The sequence below is a fragment of the Pinus tabuliformis genome, chromosome J, assembly GCF_031772625.1.
Source record: "Pinus tabuliformis cultivar Carrire ecotype Pingquan chromosome J, CPIR1, whole genome shotgun sequence".
NCBI classification, from domain to species: Eukaryota; Viridiplantae; Streptophyta; class Pinopsida; order Pinales; family Pinaceae; genus Pinus; species Pinus tabuliformis.
This window is the reverse complement of record NC_142295.1, coordinates 109,568,995-109,589,518: the sequence shown is the minus strand read 5'-3', so window position 1 is coordinate 109,589,518 and position 20,524 is coordinate 109,568,995. Positions and strand designations below refer to the sequence as shown.

The following is a 20,524-nucleotide window of genomic DNA, read 5'->3' as shown; positions in this document are numbered from 1 at the left end:
ACAATTTTCATCATCATCACAGTGAAATAGGGTATTGGATAATTTCTGAAACACCTTGGGATGAAAGAATTTTTTGTCTTTGTGATACTAAGAAGGTGGGAGATGAAAAGCATTCTCTTAGAAAGTTATGCATATGCCCACATTAGATCTCAATTTCAAAATATTTGCTAAGCCTTCCTAACCTTTTAGCTTATCAAGGCTATTGAGATTTAGGAAAGCTTCTCTCCAATCTTTTCAAGTATAAGAATAAAATTCTAAAGTAAACCGATGAATCTTACCATTTCTTTTTCTTAAGACCTGATAGACCAAAGTTGGTCTTAGTGGACATTAACAATTATCATTGTTGTCGTCATCATCATGTTCTCATGTATAGTTATTCTTGAGCTCCATTGTCCCAGTGCATGCTAATGTGACCATAATGTTTAACTGTATCTGATCTATCCAAAATGCTGACTGTCCAGGTATTCACTGGAATACTTCCAAACCTTTATGTTCCTCCTGCTGGCTTTGATTTTGGTATTGCAACGACAGAAGCTGTAATCCAGGTGATCGTTTATCTTTACCATATCTGTTTTATGAGTTAGAGATTTAAGTTCAAGAAGGACATTATCAAAATTTCTATGACATACAGGATGATCCTCTTCTCTATGATTTTAATGTTGAGGAAAGGATCGATAGCTTTGTTCGCCTTGCTAGAGAACAGGTGATTGAAATTGCTTCTAGTTTGTAATATGTTAAAATATTGTAAGTGAAAACCACTCTAGCAATAGTGGTCCAAAATAATGTTGAACTTCCTTTAAAAGTGATTAATTGGATATGCATATATAGGCCAAAGAGTATCGTACAAATCATATGATATGGACTATGGGTGAAGATTTTGCATATGAAAGTGCGGGTACTTGGTTCAAACAGATGGATAAGCTCATACATTATGTGAATAAGGTCAGTAACTTCTCTGCAGCTCAGAACCTAAATATGTTTTCTTTGTGGTGCCTTTTCTCTTCATGTTTGTTTCTCATGACCTGTTTGTAATTTTTCTTTACATGAAGGAGAATGCTGGAAAAAGAAGATAGATGGAAATAAGAAAGTAAACTAGGTGAACATATACCAGGCAAAAATTAGAGTTATGTTGAACAAAGAAATGCTCAATGCCTGTTTTGTTCTTTGAATTTCTAATCAATAGCTTAGGTAACTTTTTTTTGTATCCCAAAAGGACCCAGCAGCCCGCCTGACACATAGTTTTTAGTAAGCCTCTGGAGGTCTATGGCATGTCCTCCTCTCCATAAACTGGGTCACGACCGGGGGGGGGGTTTGAAACTTGGATCTCTCGTTTTTTTACAGATTTCACATTATTCGATCACCAATTGAGTTGCCCCCTGGGACAGCTTAGGTTAAATTTAGAAACATAGAGAAAGAAAATAAAGTAGATTGATAGAATATTTAACAATAGAGAAATGGGAAAATGTTGAGAACATATGGGACAGGAGTTTAGTACGTTTTACAGGCTATGTTTTGATGCTATAAAGAAAAGGTATTAGTGGGTTCCTTTACTTTACATTCGTTATAGAACAGATGCACTTGGACGGAAATAGAGAGACATAAAAATATTTGTAACATAACTATTAAGTTACTAGTTGCAAAATAAAGAGCTTATTGAGATGCCACAAAATGTTTACAATGCTTTTTTTCTAGCATTATTATAAAAATGCTACTCTTTCTTTTCCCTTCATTCCAAAGATGCTGACTTGTTTTTTTAGATTTGCCACTAACATAGAGTTCAAGCAAGGTGGTTCATACCTAAATTTGTCTTTTATTCTGCATAGCTGTAGCAGTCTAACCAAGCACACTCTTAATGTTGGAGGGTGTGCTACTCAAGAATCCCAATAAAGTTTTCACAGCTGATTCACAAAGAGAATACCAAGCAGTATCGAAGTACACAACTAAACTTTTCAACAACAACGACCCCAAACAAGTAATTAAGTAGAATAACATGCACTTATCTGGAAACTGAAGTAATGTTGGAGAGGACTGCACCATGGTTGAATGATTGAATCCGACTGCTTTCTCCCATCCATTTAGCTTTGATCCAAGCAAACCCCCATACCTGGTGTCTCAACACAACTACTGGCTAATGTCCCAATAGGAAGCATTCAAGCACATGCTCTCAAACTAGGCCCTTCCCTAGGTTGAAGTGCCAAAAGTGTACGAGCTCACTCTCATGGTCGTGTATTTGGTTTTACTCCTCATATTTACATGACTGGTGAGTGTATGCTTGTCATCACATGATAGAGTTAAAGGGGTAACTTATAGGGATACATATGAGGTGATGGTACATGCCTTCCATTTTTGCTTAGAGATAGTTGATGATTGGGGATTCTCTCACTTCATCATGGTGATGTTGCATGTGAGGTGGCTTAAGTGGTGGGATTGTCTTGGTACTAGGTCGTCTCTTCATGGTTGTGTTGGATCCTTAGATGAATAGTTATGATATGCTCTTTTATTATATTATAGAGAAATCTCGCACTTCTCAAGCTAAAGCCTAAAAGGTCAAGTATGAAATCCGTTGTACTTTAGAAGGGAGGCAATTGTCACCTCACCAACCATCCTCTCGCTTTTGGCTAGCTCTCCTCTAGCTCAAGGGGGGTTTTCCCTTATAGAACTTAGGGATCTAATGGCTCAATCAAACCAAGTCAAGAGCTGCCCTAGGCTTATACTTCTAATACCCTCGATCAAGGATTACACCATTAGGGTTTAAGGTGGAAGATATGATTGCTAGGGTTCTTTGGGTAACCTCAAGGTTTGAGTTCAAAAGGAAAGGTCCCCAAACACACACAATCAAGGAATCACGAGGAGAGTAAAACCCTAACAAAACAAAACAGTTTGAATAATATACAAGGAAAAAGGGTGATAGAGGATAGAAGATCAATGCCTTAGCTTGCCAATATATTTTTTTGGGGGTCATGTGGTGTCTGGGAGCAATGTTAGTTTTTGGTAGCATCGGATGTGCTCTAGCCATGAAAATTGGTGGAGAGGCTAAGGCACATGAGTTCTAAAGAACCCAGGAACCATTTGATGAAATTCCACCCGGATTGTATTTTATTAAAATAATTAATATTTTTAATGGGGTTCCTAAGTCTAAACTTAGGAAAATTAAAGTATTAATGGGTATTAATAAAAATATGGGTGAGAATGATCTAGAAGGCGGATCAAGTCAAGTTTTAATCTTAGCCGTTGATTAGAGACTTAATCTCGGCTGTTGAAGTCTCAACGAGAAAAGTATAAGAAGGATGCTTAGGGTTCATATAGAAAGGCACACGGAGAGAACGAATTGATCAAGAATTCGATTCCTAGGGCAGGGTTTGCTAAGGATTTTGAATTAAGTGATCATTCCGCAACAGAGGGGCAGTGAGGATCCGGGAGAAGGACTTTTCAGAGAATACAGACAAAGTGGTGGAGAGAGTCAGTAGAGCAGAAAAGCTACCTGTCACACAGAAGCCAGAACTGCCAGGAATAACCGGAACTGCCGGAACAGTCAGGAAAGCTGACGCAGAGGGCAGAAGCCAGAACTGCCGGGAACAACTGAAACAGTCGAGAAAGCCGACGCAGAGGGCAGAAGCTGGAATTGCCGGGAATTGCAGGGAACAGCCAGAACTGTCGAAACAATCGAGAGAACTGACGCAAAGGGTAGAGAAGGTGACGCAAGGCTGACGCAGAGCCAACGCAAAAACAACTGGGGTTAGCCAGTGTTGTGTCGGATCAGCCGAAATTTTGTCGGGTGAAGTGAGGTCAAACTCACTCAGATTTTCCGCCAATATTTTCTCTGTAAAGGATTGCTAGATGAGAATCCTGGATTTGTATTAAGATATTTCTCCTGCATAATAATAAACCCTTAGAACTGCTGCACCAGTTTTCCCGCATTGGGTTTTTCCGGGGACTATTTTGTCCAAAAATAAGTGTGTCCTATGTATCTTGTTCTTTGCTCTGTTTTCTGTTTCATGAGATCAAATATTTAATTAGTGTAGGCTGCAGAAGTAATTTGCTTCAGTATTCAAAAGAATAACTTGATGAATGTAATTTAAAAATCAAGTAGGTGAAGTAAATTCAAATTTGCTGTAGTAGGGGTTCCTTCAGTGTAGGAATTTTCACATGGTATCAGAGCATTGATTTTGAAACAGGAAGAGCATATCCAACGCTGAGTAGAGAGGCCAATAGCTGCATTTGGTAGCAATTCGAATCCCCTTGATGGGATTGCGTAATCCTTGCCAGGAAGTAGAGCTTCTGAGGAAATCTCTCTTTGAGAGAGTTGATAGAGAGGTACGATTTCCAGTTCGTGAGTTTGTAAAAGCAGAGGGAGTGATGCAGAGCCTTAGCGCAGTGCTTGAAGGGCACAGTTTTTGCCGAGGTGTCGGAAAAGAGCTAAGAGACATAGAAGGGGATTTTCTCCTCAGAGAACTTTTTGTTCGCCAAAAAAAAGGGTTTGAATTTTTCACTTGCTGGGCAGCTGACCAATGCTGAGCAGTGACTAGAGGAGTCAATTCGGCAGTTTGGGTGAGATGGCATCACATGGGCTCAAAGATCAGGATAGGTTGGAAGGAGCTTCCAACTATGTCATATGGAGACTAGAATCTTAGTTGTTTTGGAGGAGTACGATCTCGAAGCTTACGTCAAGAGTGTTGTGACTGTTCCCGTAGACAGTGATAAGAAGAAGTACAAGGCCGAGTAGGGGAAGGCGAAGAGGTTCATACTCTATGGAGTTCGAGATCATGTGGTCTCACACTTGCAGTGCAAAGATACAACCCGAGAGATGTGGGAAGCTTTGTCTTCACTGTATGAAGGCTCTTCCAAACAATGGAAGATGTACTTATAACAAAAGTTGCAGCGGACATTGACGCAGAAGGGAGAAGGGGTTAACTCCTATCTTCAATGTCTTCAGGACACCAGAGACCAACTTGCTACAGTGGGGTCTACTCCTTAGTCTACTGTGATGTTAAGGACGGCCCTGAATGGAGTCTCAGATGAATGGCAAGTCTTCGTCCAAAGTATAATGGGCAGGGAAAGACTACCTTCATGGGAGGAGATGTGGGCAACCCTTCAACAAGAGGAATTAAGGAGGGATTTGGTTAAGGTCAACCTCAATGGCAAGAGTGGGAGTGGCACAAAGACCAAGGAGGAGGAGGAGAATGCAGCACTAGCATCAAAGGGACAACAAAAGCAAAAGCAGAAGAAGGAGATTTTGAAGGTGAAATGTTTTAGATGTGGTGAGATGGGACACTTTGCATCGTTAAGTTCAACTTGGTCTAGTATAGAGTTAGGTTAGAGTTAGGTAAAGTGTGTTTCTTTACCGTTGTACATTTTGTAACTTACAATTCGACGGTCACGATATGTAGTGATCCGACGGTTCACTCTCACCTCGGTATTACCGACACTTGATCCGTGGCTTGACACCCGATTGGTCCATGAGTTCTATTTAAAGCGCATGGAGGGTCATTGTTCGGGTAATCCGTGCATGAGAGAAGCTTATGTAAATTTTCATTCTTTGATTAATAAATTGCCTGTAGTACCCACGTTGGGACAGGCCGTGGACTGTTTCCCTCCTTGCACTTTGAGGGTTTTAACCACGTCAAAATACTGGTGTATTGATTTGAGATCTGGTTGTGAGCGGTGTCCTTTTGGTATTCTTTCTGAGGAACTTACCCTGTAAATTCCTACATGGTATCGGAGCTATTTGAGGGCCGCGTCCGTTGGTGATCCAAATCTGAAGCCGGTAGAACTGCATGCGGCTGTCGTTTCCTAGATCTGCTGTTTCTGACTGCTTTCGGGCCGAGAGGACTGCTCTGTTGCGTTCGGAGCATCTGTTCCAGTGAGGAACCCCTTTCGTTTCACGCGAAAAGGTTTCCGGTAGCCCTAGCTGCGTCATTTTTCAGATCGGGAGGTATACAGTGTTTTTTTGCAGTTTACTGTTATTTTCTCTCTTAGTTTATTTACCCTTTTTTTTAACCGGATCTATACCTTTCATTTCTGCGTATGCTCTTTGCCCTGCGACTCTGTGCGATCTGGGCAAATCAGAAACAGAAAGGAAGGATTTTTCTCATGCGTATGCTCTTTTCCCTGCACCTTAGTGTGATCTCGGAAAATCAGAAACATTGAGAAAAATATTTAGTTTTTCGGCTAAAGCTAACTTTGAGATTTTTTTTAAAAATTTCTAGTTTTTTGACTAAAGCTAACTTCGAGCCGTAAGGTTCGTTTTTCTTTGCATATTCGTGTTGGGTTTTGTGTTTTGTGTTTTGTAGGGAAAAAGAGCTTTCTCAAGGCAAGCACGCAAACCAAGCCCCCCCCCCCCCCTCTCTCTCTCTCTCAAATTTTTTGTATAGATCAATTGGTTCAAAGCTATTTTAAGAGAGTAGAGGTCTTGGGTTCAAGTCTCCATTTTGTGGGGGCGGATTTTTTCATTCCCGCACATTCGCGCACTTTGCCGGCAACGTCAACAATTTTTTTTTCAAAAAGCCATAACTTCTTCATCCGGAAGCCTTTTTCAGAGCCGTTTTTTTTAAAACCGCCTATTTTTTCGAGATCTATCCATTGGAACACTTACTTTCTGCATCTTCAGCTTCAGTTTTAAAAAAAAAATGGAAAGTCCATGCCAAGTCATTCTTGACAGCACTAACTACTTCCAATGGGTAGCCTACATGGGAGATTTACTTAGAAGTAAAGGTCTCTACAGAATAGCCACAGACCAAGAGAAGAAACCAAAAGATGAAGACAAGGCGGCAAAATGAGAAAATAGACAAGATCAAGCACGTGGTTTGATAGGGATGTCTGTTTCTCCTGATCTTAGATTCCACATTGCAGAACTTGAGACTCCTCATGAAGCATTAGAAAAACTTGCTAAAGTTTTTGGAATTAAAAATGAAATTAGAGCCCATCAACTTGAAAATGAGTTGCTTACTTTGGATCCTAATAATTTTTCTTGCATTGAAGATTTCTTGTCCAAATTCAAGACCCTTAGATATCTCTTGGAAGGTGTTAAAGTTAAGAAAGAAGATGGTAACCTCATTTATTCCATCCTTACTAAGTTGAGACCAGCCTACTCTGTATTTGTTTCCACTTTCCATTCTACAAGGGAAGCTTTCATTTGTCAAGGACAAGACTACAAGGCCCCTTCCTTTGACTCCTTTTGTGATTCCTTAATAAGAGAACAAGAAAAACTCTTACACCTTGGTCTTCTTAATCTTGGAAACTCTTCCACGAAAGCGTTAGCCGCCCAGCAGCAACCAAATTCAAAGAATCCTAAGAAGTCATATCCTCAAAAGAATGGTCCTAAACCATCTCAGCCTCAAAATGAAAGATCATTTCAGCAAAATGATAAGACCAATAAAAACAAATGGAAGAAGACTGATAGACATTGTAACTTTTGTAATCGAGATGGCCACTTAGAATCTAAATGCTTTAAGAAGATGGAAGCCTTGGAAGCCGCAATGAAGAAACATAACATCCATGTGGAGCCTACTTCAACTTCAACTTCCGGAATGGCACTTTCTGCATGTCATTGTCAATCATCTCAGTCTGGTTATGCATTAAATGTATCTTCTTCTTCTTCTCATTCTCATGAGTGGCTCATTGATTCTGGAGCCTCTTGTCACATGGCCAAAAACCAAGCCATGTTTTCTTCTTTAAATGATTGTAACACCAAAAATATATATATTGGTGATGATAGATCTCTTAATGTTGTAGGGACTGGAACTGTTCATCTAGACAATGGTCAGTTTAATGATGTATTATGTGTTCCAACCTTATCCTGCAACCTTCTATCTGTCTATCAGATAACTCATTCAGGTGAAGGTAAAATTGTTGAATTTTCACCTCATGATGTTGTAATCAAGGATCTAAAAGATCCTAAACAGATTCTAGCTACTGGTCTTGCTGATGATTCCAAAAGGTTGTATAAGTTTCACAACTTTGGGTCATCAAATCTTCCCTCAGTATTTGTTGCTCATAATGATGAAGTGAGCAAACTTTGGCATGAGCGATTTGGTCACTTAAACTATCGCTCCCTTCAGCATCTATGTAAAGAAAATATGGTGACAGGTCTTCCTATGGTATCTTGCAGAGATGGTGTTTGTTCCGGATGTGTACTCGGAAAACATCATCGGGACAGTTTTGACAAACGTGCCTCTTGGCACGCCTCAGCCCTTTTACAGCTTGTGCACAGTGATTTATGTGGTCCTCTTCCTGTTGCTTCATTCTCTGGCTGCAAGTACTTCTTAACTTTCATTGATGATTTCTCCAGACGCACTTGGGTATACTTCTTAAAACTCAAGAGCGAAGTATTTAACACTTTTTTGGCCTTCAAAGCCTTTGTTGAAAAACAATCTGGACATCAAATTCTTAAGCTAAGAACTGATAATGGTGGAGAATATGTTAAAAACACATTCATCAACTTTTGCACCGAAAATGGAATTCAAATGCAACATACTGTTCCATACACTCCACAACAAAATGGTGTAGCTGAAAGGAAAAATCGCACCTTAAAGGAAATGGCTAATTGTATGCTGCAATCTAAAGGACTCAGTCTTAGTTTTTGGGCCGAAGCAATTAATTGTGCAAATTATATAATCAATCGCACTCCTACTAAGGTTCTAGAGAATATCACTCCAGAAGAAGCTTGGAGTTCCATTAAACCAGATGTAAGTCACTTTCGTGTGTTTGGAAGTGAAGCATGGGCCCATATTCCAGATGAAAAGCATAAAGCTTTAGAACCTAAGAGTGAGAAATGTACTTTTGTTGGATATTCTGAAGATGTAAAAGGTTATAGACTTATTCCATTTAAGTCCAAAAATGTTATCATTAGAAGAGATGTAAAATTTGATGAAAATAAATCGGCCTGCGAGCCTAGTCCGGCGGATGTGCCACCTCTTCCTATCTCTTCTACTTTTGAAAACATTTCTTCTTCAGATGATGAAAGCGAGGATGATAATCCTCCCCCACCTTCTCAGGATCCTCAACTTCCAAGATGGGTCCGTGCTACTCGGGATGCAGCAGGTGATCTTGCCGGTGATCCTACAGATCAGCGACGTACACGTTCTCAGTTTGAAAGAGCCTCTTCTTTACTGGCTCAAGCTCCAGTAAATCATGATCCTGACACTTTTGCAGAAGCTTCAGGCCATCCACATTGGGAAGCAGCTATGAATGAAGAATATCATTCATTGATGACAAATGATACATGGGATCTTGTTCCTCTACCAAAGGGACGCAAACTTGTTAGATGTAAATGGGTTTACAGAACCAAGTATGGACCAGATGGGAAAGTTGATAAACATAAAGCTCGTCTCGTTGCTAAGGGCTTTTCACAGGTTGAAGGCATTGACTACACTGAAACCTTCTCCCCTGTTGCCAAAATGAACTCTATCCGCCTTGTTCTTTCCCTTGCTGCCTCTTTAAAATGGGAAGTCCATCAGATGGATGTTAAATCTGCCTTCTTGCATGGGGACTTGCAGGAAGAAATCTATATGGAACAACCCATTGGCTTCATACAAACAGACTCCAGCCTTGTTTGTCGACTTAAGAAATCCCTTTATGGCCTCAAGCAAGCTCCTCGGGCTTGGTATGCCAAAATGGATAGCTTTCTTTTAGAATCTGGCTTTTCTAGGTGTCATTCTGACAATACTGTCTACACCAAGAAAGTGGGCAACTCTCTTATCATCCTTGTTCTTTATGTTGATGATCTTATTCTTACTGGTAGTGATCCCAACCTTATAAACCATGTGAAGTCCAGCCTTAAAAAGAAATTTGAAATGACAGACTTAGGACACTTACACTATTTTCTCGGTCTTCAAGTCTTGCAATCCCAAGAGGGTATTTTCCTTTCCCAGTCCAAGTATGCTTGTGATATTCTTCGTCATTTTCACATGGAAGACTGTAAGCCAGCCCCTTCTCCCTTTCAGTCTGGAGTCAAACTTTCAGTCTCTTGTACTTCTCCTGAAGTTGATGCTACCTTATACCGTCAACTTGTCGGAAAACTCTTGTATTTAACCCATACTCGTCCTGATCTTTCCTTTGCTGTTGGCCTTGTTGCTCGTTTTATGCAAAACCCCCGTGAAAGTCATTGGAAAGCAGCTAAAAGAATACTTCGTTATGTTCGAGGTACAGTACAGTTTGGGATTCATTACAGTGCCAAAGCAGCTCCTCTGTTAGTTGGTTTCACTGATTCTGATTGGGCTGGTGACCCTGATGATCGGAAGTCTACTGCCGGTTATGTCTTCACTCTTGGTTCAGGACCTATTACATGGGCTTGTAAGAAACAGGCTGCCATTTCTCTTTCGTCAGCAGAAGCAGAGTATCGTGGTGCCGTGGAAGCTAGTAAGGAAGCCTTGTGGCTTCGTCAGATCCTATCAGAGTTTGGCTTTGAGCAGCAGCATCCAACCACACTTTGGTGTGATAATCAAAGTGCCATTCAGCTATGCAAAGATCCAGTCCAGCATCAGCGCAGCAAACACATTGAACTACACATGCACTTCATCAGAAAGCTCATTCATGACCATGTTCTTGAAGTGCAATATTGTCCAACAGATGATCAGGTTGCAGACATCTTCACAAAGGCTCTCACAGAGGCGAAGTTCACTAAACTTCGATATATGCTTGGAGTTCAGGAAGTTGTCACTAAGGGGGGATAGGCTCTAGTGCCTCCTTCCTTCTCCTATTGTGTCATATTTGTAAATCCTTCAATCCTATCCCAAGTTGTTCTTAAGGGGGGATGTTAGGATATTCCGACACATAGGATATAGTTAAGTTCAACTTGGTCTAGTATAGAGTTAGGTTAGAGTTAGGTAAAGTGTGTTTCTTTACCGTTGTACATTTTGTAACTTACAATCCGACGGTCACGATATGTAGTGATCCGACGGTTCACTCTCACCTCGGTATTACCGACACTTGATCCGTGGCTTGACACCCGATTGGTCCATGAGTTCTATTTAAAGCGCATGGAGGGTCATTGTTCGGGTAATCCGTGCATGAGAGAAGCTTATGTAAATTTTCATTCTTTGATTAATAAATTGCCTGTAGTACCCACGTTGGGACAGGCCGTGGACTGTTTCCCTCCTTGCACTTTGAGGGTTTTAACCACGTCAAAATACTGGTGTATTGATTTGAGATCTGGTTGTGAGCGGTGTCCTTTTGGTATTCTTTCTGAGGAACTTACCCTGTAAATTCCTACACCAGTGTCCTTTGAAGCAAAAGGATAAGGATGAGAAACATAATCCTAAGGCTACTCCAACAAAAATTGACGAAGATGAGTTTGCCATGAGTTCCCACGCATCTCCAAGATGGAAATGGGGCAATATTTCGGGAGGACTACATGTGGGTAGGATCCTTGAGGAGTCCACCTCTTGGATCAATTCCTTGCTACGGGAGCCCGAGATTCAGCAATAGCGAGATGGACTTAGTGTAAGATGATGTAATGGATTGTTTGGAGAGACAGATGCGGTAGCCTGAGACCAGGGACTGATCAGCGCAGAGCAAGGTTGGCAGCAGTGCGACAACAGTGCAGAAGTTAGCAGCAACGTAGAAGATTTAGAGGGTTAGAGACTAGTGGCAGCCAGATTCCAACATTCATGGTATTATACTGAACACAGTTAGTTTAGAAAATTTGGATGCTTTTCCACCGATGAGCAACAACAATTGGAAAATGATGTAGTGCAGAGCTAGCAGTGGCAGTGTTAGTAATAGATGTAGAAGGAGTTGTAGTACAGATGCTGCAGTGGCAGTGGCAGTGTCATGGGCAGTAGTATAATAGCAGCAACAACACAATGTTGGTGGCAGCAACAATGCGGAAAAGAGATGCTTCAGAAACAGAGCAGCATGCAGTTGGACATTGTTGCTAGAGCACATTCCTCGCTAAGAGGGAGTGTTAGTTTTTGGTAGCATCGGATGTGCTCTAGCCATGAAAATTGGTGGAGAGGCTAAGGCACATGAGTTCTAAAGAACCCAGAAACCATTTGGTGAAATTCCACCCGGATTGTATTTTATTAAAATAATTAATATTTTTAATGGGGTTCCTAAGTCTAAACTTAGAAAAATTAAAGTATTAATGGGTATTAATCAAAATATGGGTGAGAATGATCTAGAAGGTGGATCAAGTCAATTTTTAATCTTAGCCGTTGATTAGAGATTTAATCTCGGCCGTTGAAGTCTCAACGAGAAAAGTATAAGGAGGAGGCTTGGGGTTCATTTACACACAGAGAGAATGAATTGATCAAGAATTTGATTCCTACAACAGGGTTTGCTAAGGATTTCGAATTAAGTGATCATTCTGCAGCATAGGGGCAGTGAGAATCCGGGAGAAGGAATTTCCGGAGAATATAGACAAAGAGGTGGAGAGAGCCAGCAGAACAGAAAAGTTGCCTGTCATGCAGAAGCCGGAACTGCTGGAACAGCTGGGAAAGTTGACGCAGAGGGAATAAGTCGGGACTGCCGGAATAGCTGGGAAAATTGATGTAGAGGGCAGAAGCCGAAACTGCTGGGAACAACCAGAACTGTCGAAACCGCTGGGAAAGCTGACGCAGAGGGCAGAAGCAGAACTGCCGGGAACTACCGAAACAATTGAGAGAGTTGACGAAGAGGGCATAGAAGGTGACGAAGGGCTGACGCATAGCCAGCGCAGAAATAGCCGAGGTTAGCCAGTCTTGTGCTGGATCAACCGAAATTCTGCCGGGTGAAGTGAGGTAAAACCCACTCAGATTTTCCGCCAGTATTTTCTCGGTAAAGGATTTCTAGATGAGCATCCTAGATTTGTATTCAGATATTTCTCCTGCATAATAATAAACCCTTAGAATTGTTGTACCAATTTTACCGCATTGGGTTTTTTTGGGGACTATTGTGTCCAAAGTGTGTCCTATGTATCTTGTTCTTTGCTCTGTTTTCTGTTTCATGAGATCAAATATTTAATTAGTGTAGGTTGCAGAAGTAATTTGCTTTAGTATTTAGAAGAATAACCTGATGAATGTAATTTAAAAATCAAGTAGGTAAAGTAGATTTAGATTTGCTACAATAGGGGTTCCTTTAGTGTAGGAATTTTCACAAGCAACACACTCAAAGAGAAAGGAGATGGATGTGGGTTCCGGAACAAAGGAGACTAACCTATGTCTCTTAGACCTCCAATCCTAGCATCCTTTAATCTTCAAAGATGGGATAAGGGATCAAGATTAACTTAGGTCATCTCAAAAGAGTTGATGAAAAGAGGCTTGGAGCATATTTAACTTGAAGGACTATGACAAATTAACTCATGTACTCTAGAGGCTTGGGCTAAGCGCCTTACAATTTTCAAGGATAAATAAGGGAGGGAGCTTAACTCAGGTCACCTCAAGAGAACTGAATGAAAAACCTTGTTCAAGAAGAATAAGGAGATAAGAATACCAACAAAACTATGGGATTATTGCAACTCTTCATTTGTGATCTCTCGCTCTAGTGCACAATGGAGGCCTAGTTGAGTGACTTTCTTGGGTAGATGATGTGATGTGATGTGCTTTCTTTTCATAGATGCTTGTGGTGGATCTTGGATGTTGTATGGGGAAGTAAGTTAGTTTATTTGCTTTATTTTGGTTTTATGTTCCATGGGATGTAAGCTCTTGTCCTAAGTTAGTTTATTTGGTATTTGCTTGATTATCTCTTGTTGAGCTAAGCTCTTCCTCCAAGTATTTTTTAGTTTATTTGGTATTTGCTTGATTATATCTTGTTGAGCTAAGCTCTTCCTCCAAGTATTTGAGGAATAGAGATATGTTTTACTTTCCCTTAATAATCTAGAAAATTGAGAACCTAGATTGTAAACCATAGGGTAAGTTTATTTGCTCTAGTTTTGTTTGAATTTAGAATCAATCCAAAAGAAACGGTTGGTTTGGGGCAGCATCGGATGTGCTCTAGCCATGAAAATTGGTGGAGAGGCTAAATCACATGAGATCTCCAAGACCCATAAATGGTTTGAACAGATTGTACCCGGTTGGGGAGATATTAAAATAATTATTATTTTTAATGGAGTTGCGAAGTCTACACTTAGGAAAAATAAAATATTAATGGGTATTAATATAAAACTGGGTTAGAAGCAGTGTTTTACAACTCGGACTCGGCCGAGGATCGACTCCGACTCGGACTCCGACTCGGTAATGACTCGGCCGGCTCGATTTCAATGACTCGGTCGTTGTAAAAAATACATTAAATATTTATTTTTTTATAAAAAAACATAATTTTAATCAATTCTTACTAAGAGGTCAATCAGTTATCGGGCAAAACTATTACCTCTTAAAGCAAACTATCTTTCGTAAGGACAGACTCATCTGTGATGGTGGTCTGTCTCTGAGTAATGCTGAATAGATCCTAGATGGCTTCACAACTGTAGAACAAGGGTGGCAGGTCACTTGAACCTTTGATATAATTGTCTAGAGCAGAAACTTTAGGTACTTGTTTTATATAAGTCTGTTATTCCTTTATGAGTGTTCTGTATGGATTATACAACCTTGAAGGCTTGAACCAGCCATCTCTCTTTTTCCTGTATTCTTTGCCCTATTGCCATTGAATAAAACTTGTTACAGCGGCTATGCTGTAGGCACTTCTCCCTGAATACAATACTTGTCTGCTAGTGTTCTTTATTCAAACTGGTTGGTTTCAACGATCTGTGCGTTCCAACTTTTTTCTTTTTTCTTTTTTCATTTTGTATATGCAAAGTAATTTCATACACAGATTTGCTGAAGTCTCAAGTGTTATAATCAAATCAAACATTAAATTTCTGACTTTTTTGTGGTCTATAGCGTGGGCTTTGGAAATGGCAGCTTTACAACATGCTGTTTCTAGTAATGGTGTACAAAACCACCATTCTGGAGGTGCTCTTGGAGCACAAATGAACATCTTTGAGCGTATTGCTAGATTAGTAAAGGTAAGGTAGACCGTAGACCATAGAATAACTAAGCCTCATTGAATTCTATCTGTCACAGCAATATAATAAATAATATTGAGTGACCTTGGTTCCCATTAATTGTTGCTTCTCCACAGATATTTAGAATGTTCTTTCCTTGCTGAACCTTTCCTCCTTTCTGTTGACAACAGTCATATGCAAATGCAGTTATAAGCAGTGAGATTGCGTTTAGACTCCAAAGGCCTGGGGAGTGACTCGGCCAGCTACCCGGCCGGGTTGACCGAGTCACATATGACTCGGCCGAGTCATTGGATGACTCGGCCGAGTCATATGTGACTCGGTCAACCGATCCGGGTAGCTGGCCGAGTCACTCCCCAGGCCTTTGACTCGGTTCGACTCGGCCGAGTCGGAGTCGAATCGACCGTTTTGTAAAACAATGGTTAGAAGGTTCCAAAAGTCATGGATCAAGCCAAATCTAATCTTAGCCGTTGATTAGAGATTTAATCTCGACCGTTGAAGGACCAATAGGAAAAGTATAAGAGGAGGGTTGAGGGTCAGTTGGAGAACACACCAAAGTGATCAGTCATTCGATTTTCTAGAGCAGGGTTTGCTAAGAAAAGTCAAATTAGTGATCCACAGAAAGGCTGCAGGAGTGATGCAGAGGGTCGTAGAGGCCACGCAGTGCCTCAGAGGGCTGGCACAAAGGGTTTTGAGGCAGGCGCAAAGGCTAGGAGGGCTGACATAGTGCTTCAGTTGTGCTAGAGAGGGTTTCATGGGGCAGATTTTATGAATATCTGCTTCTGAATAGAGAGGTATTACTGCCAGATTATTTTCTCTGTCGGGTGAGCCAGTTTGGCACCCAGTTGTACTCAAGGAAAGACTGCATAATAAAATAACCCTCAGAATTGCTGCACCAGTTTTCCCAAGTTGGGTTTTTCCAGGGACGAGTTGTCCAAAAATAACGGTGTCACTTGTGTGTTTGCTATTTCTTTTAGCTGTTGATCTGTAGATGGTTGAGACTGTATTGTGTTTATTTTGATGTTTATATGTTTAAATAACTTGTTCATAATTAACAAGTAGGAGAAATAAACCAGAGAATATAAATAAAATTTCTAACGGATAATACTTAGAAATTTCAACATGGTATTAGAGCGTGGTTGCAAATCACAGGAGAGCTGAAGGCATCAACTAAGCAGAGCATTTGCAGCAGAATCAGTTGTCCCGAGTGACAGAAGCTGATCCTTGCAGAAAGCGACTAAAGAAGGGTTGACTAAGAGGGACCGCGTCATTAGTCCGGGCCAGATAGAGGCTAGCGCAGAGGTTGAGGAGGGTAGAATGAGGCTCACGCAGAGACCAGGAGGGTTGACGCAGTTGGCTGAGGGAGTTGTTTTGCCAGTGCCGGGATTGCACAGAGCCTAGAGGCTCAGTCCTTCAGTTGTTGGGGCATAGGAAGCTGTGGGCAGTTTGCGGGAGCGAAGCTGGTGGGGTATTGTGGGCAGAACAGTACCTAACAGGGCAAAACCAAGGTAGAGGGAATCGCTACCGAGGTGAATTTCTAGCCAAGGAATCCGGATCAGTGTTGCAGGTGCATAGGAGATCAGAGAGGTGCAACTCGACGGTTGGCATGTGGATTTCCAGGAGGGAAATTGAGACTTAGAGGGAGTCTAGCAGAGAACTTCCAGACGGGAAGTAGCGTTTCAGAGGGAGTCGAAGAGAGAACTTTCAGAGGGAAGTAAAGACTCGAAGGAGTCGAAAAGAAGAGTAGAGAGATGGCAATGAACGAATTGTGGGATCAGGACAGGTTGGACGGAGCATCCAACTTTGTCATCTAGAAGGCTAGGATCTTGTCTGTTCTGTGTGCCATGAGTGCTCATGTACCTCTAGAGAAGAGGTGGGGAGACATCGAGTTGTAGTCAGGAAGAATACAGGCGATGAGGGGTAGGATCCTTGAGGTACCCAACCTCTTAGATTATACCTTTCTATGGGAGCCCTGAATAGACAGTAGTAGGGTTGGCGGATGTCGGTAGAGACAGATGAAGATGAAGCGACAGAGAGTGCTACAATGCAGGAGTCTTCGGGTAGCGCGAGGCTAACAGGCTGCAACAGTGCGAGAGGCACAGAGAGTGTTGCAATAGTGCATGATGGCACAGAGAGATTTGCAGCAGTGCGAGATGCAGGGAGTTGTTGCAACAATGCAGAGGTCAGTAGAGGGAGCACTTGTTAGCGGTAGAGAGAGCTTCAACATCGGGAATGTTTCTAGCCTGATAGGGATGTCAGTAGTTGGGTGGATCAGTTACTTATTTCTCAGTAACTGAGTTGCAGTGCAGTAGCAGGTGGTAGTGGCACGATGTAACATGATGAGAGGGGGATGCAGTGTTGGGAGGATGGACCAGCAACAACATGGATGCAGAGGGAGCTGTCGTACAGATGCAGCAGTGGCAGTGGCACGACCATGGGCAGCAGTACAGGATGCAGTGGTGCAGAGGATGTTGGGCGGGGAGGCCTAGCATCAGCACAGGTACTGGTGTCATAAAATTAGAGTGATACTTAGTGTGGAGTATTACTAGAGCACAATCCTCGCTAAGAGGGAGTGTTAATTTGGGGTAGCATCGAATGTGCTCTAGCAATGAAAATTGGTGGAGAGGCTAAAGCGCATGAGATCTCCAAGACCCAGAAATGGTTTGAACATATTGTACCCGGTTTGGGAGATATTAAAATAATTAATATTTTTAATGGAGTTCCTAAGTCTAAACTTAGGAAAAATAAAATATTAATGGGTAATAATATAAAACTGGGTTAGAAGGTTCCAAAAGTCATGGATCAAGCCAAATCTAATCTTAGCTGTTGATTAGAGGTTTAATCTCGATCGTTGAAGGAACAACAGGAAAAGTATAAGAGGAGGCTTGAGGGTCAGTTGGAGAACACACCAAAGTGATCATTCATTCGGTTTTCTAGAGCGGGGTTTGCTAAGAAAAGTCAAATCAGTGATCAGTTTGCAGCGAGACAGAGAGGCCGAGATAGTGCCGGAAGACTAGTGCAGAGGCAGAGAGGCAGACGCAGAAGCCAGAGGGAGCCACGCAGAGGCTAGCAGAGACAACGCAGAGGCCAGAAGGGCTTGTGTCATCCACGCAGGGGCTACATGAGTGTCGTAGAGGGCCGTAGAGGCTGCGCAGTGCCTCAGAGGGCTGACGCATAAGGTTTTGAGGCTGATGCAAAGACTAGGAGGGCTGACGCAGTGCTTCAGTTGTGCTAGAGAGGGTTTCGTGGGGCAGATTTTATGAATATTTGCTTCCAAATAGAGAGGTATTACTTCCAGATTATTTTCTCTGTCGGGTGAGCCAGTTTGGCACCCATTTGTACTCAAGGAAAGTTTGCATAATAAAATAACCCTCAGAATTGCTGCACCGGTTTTCCCAAGTTGGGTTTTTCCAGGGACGAGTTGTCCAAAAATAACAGTGTCACTTGTGTGTTTGCTATTTCTTTCAGTTGTTGATTTGTATTGTGTTTATTTCGATGTTTATATGTTTAAATAACTTGTTTGTAATTAACAAGTAGGAGAAATAAACCAGAGAATACAGAGAAAATTTCTAACGGAAAATACTTGGAAATTTCAACAGAAACCCAAAAGAGGTTTGCATTCTAGACTCCATTTACTCTAGCTTGAGAAGGCATATAGTACTTCTCATTTGTTGCATTCTTTTAAAACCATAAAATCGTTTTTTCTTTTGTTTTTATGGTAAATTAGGGTTAAATTACAACAAAATATTTTGTTTTTAGCATTTAATAGACTTGTTAATGTATGCCCTAGGGTTAGGTTTTGTTTAAATGTGAATTAGAGAAGCTAATTCACAATTTTCATGCCTTTTTAGCCATCTTTTAGGGTTGACATCATACTTTATTTGTTGTTATATTTTTCATTAATTTTCAAAATTTGTTGTAAAATTTCCAATTTACTCTTAAATGTAGCCTTTGTCTCATATAATTTTGTCACATTTTTAATGGCTAAATTTGCTCCTCTATGAACTTTTGTTTTGTTGCAATTTGATAGCCTAAAACTCTAGTTTATAGAAGCCTTGATTTTTTCTTGATTTGATGTGTTTGGGTAACCTATTTGAGACTCTGTAGGCTAATCCTAGTCTTTAGATTGATCCATAGGCCCTTTGAACCCGAGTCTTCAATTTTCATTTTTCATCCACTACAAGCCCTAGTGTGTCATATCATTATAAAATGGTTCTTTTTTTGTAGGATCCTTAGGGGGCATTTAGGTTAACATCCTCGAGTTACTTGATCCCTAAGTCTTACCATGGAAGCCTCTATTGTGTTGGATTGTGTTCTTCACTAAAGATAGGAGAGTAGTTGATGAGGTGACAGTGGTAACACTCTTGTGTATTGCACATTGTCTAAATTGCCTAATGACATTTTGCACTAGGCTATTAAATTTCGCTGTAATAGAAATCACCATTTGATATTTTAAACCTTACTATAATAAATTAAATATTATAATTTTTTTTATATGATAAAAGCTCACTATACATAATATTTTTCCCATGTACACAATGTTGAAGAATGTAACTAGGTTCGGTCTTCATAAATTGTATTTGAGTCATAATGAAATGTATTTATAAAAAGAAAGAAAAATATATTATTATTATTATTATGACTTATTAAAGCATGGGTTTCATGCTTGGGTCATCATGTTATAGGTCAAAGTCCCCATTGAGGACTTTTGGGTTTTGTCTTGAGTCATTAGAGTCATTGTCCATTTTATGAGACCCTTCTCGGGCTTTTAAATCACGTAAAAAGAATTATTATTGAGTAAAATAAGTCATTTGTCACCTCCACACCAAGTCGGTCCTTGCTTGATCAAGTTGGCCTACATCAAGGTAATTCGAACTCCAGAAGAGGCTATAAATACAATGCAGTTCAATTCATTTGGAGCATTCACTCACAAAGTTCGATATCCAAGAAAAGGAAGCAAAAGAATATGAAATTGTAGAAGAAATAGAAGGAGATTTGTTGGAGAAGGAAATCGAAGTTTCTAGGTTGTCTCTCTCTCACACATGTGAATTTACTGGGCTATTTATTGGAAGGTCGAAGTGCTGCATCAAGGTCGAGTTTCTGCTGCTGCATCTAGGTCGAAATTTCTTTGCTGCTTCTAGGTCGAAGTGCTGCTGCTACTAGGTCAAAGTTTTTGCTGCTGCAAGATCGAAGTTCTTGGTCGTAGTTGTTGTTGAAGGAAAGTGCTGACTTGGTGATTAGAGGAAGTCTGTGTTTAGGTCAAGGAATCTTGGATCATCTTGTGAAACTATTAAATGAAGAGTTGTCGACTAGGTTTTCCCCTAGATAGGGGTTTTTCCCTAGCTGTTTGCCTACATCTGGTGCCTTTGATCTTCGTGTTATGTTTTTGGTAATTGCTTGATGAAAAAAGACAAAAGAAGAACACAAGAAAGTTAATAAGAACACAAGAATATCACAAGTAATTATCAACATAAAGAAAATCGTTCTGCCTTTCTGATTTTCCACCATGAGCTAAGGTGAAGAAGAAGGAAAAAGGCAGCTTGAAGATATATTGAAAGGAGAATAAGGAGTTTTAAGAAATTTGAATAAGGGTCATCAAGGAAAATGATC

At 40.7% G+C, this 20,524-nt stretch overlaps 1 protein-coding gene across 1 annotated transcript in view; it reads left to right on the top strand.

Moving 5' to 3' along the window:
- Positions 1–20,524, top strand: part of LOC149225769 (alpha-mannosidase-like) — a 438,322-nt gene that overhangs the window by 25,663 nt on the left and 392,135 nt on the right. Inside the window, exons 6-8 of the mRNA XM_089380011.1 lie at positions 462–545; positions 632–703; positions 829–942. Of these exons, the coding sequence (XP_089236137.1) occupies positions 462–545; positions 632–703; positions 829–942 (270 nt within the window). The remainder of the gene's footprint in view (positions 1–461; positions 546–631; positions 704–828; positions 943–20,524) is intronic.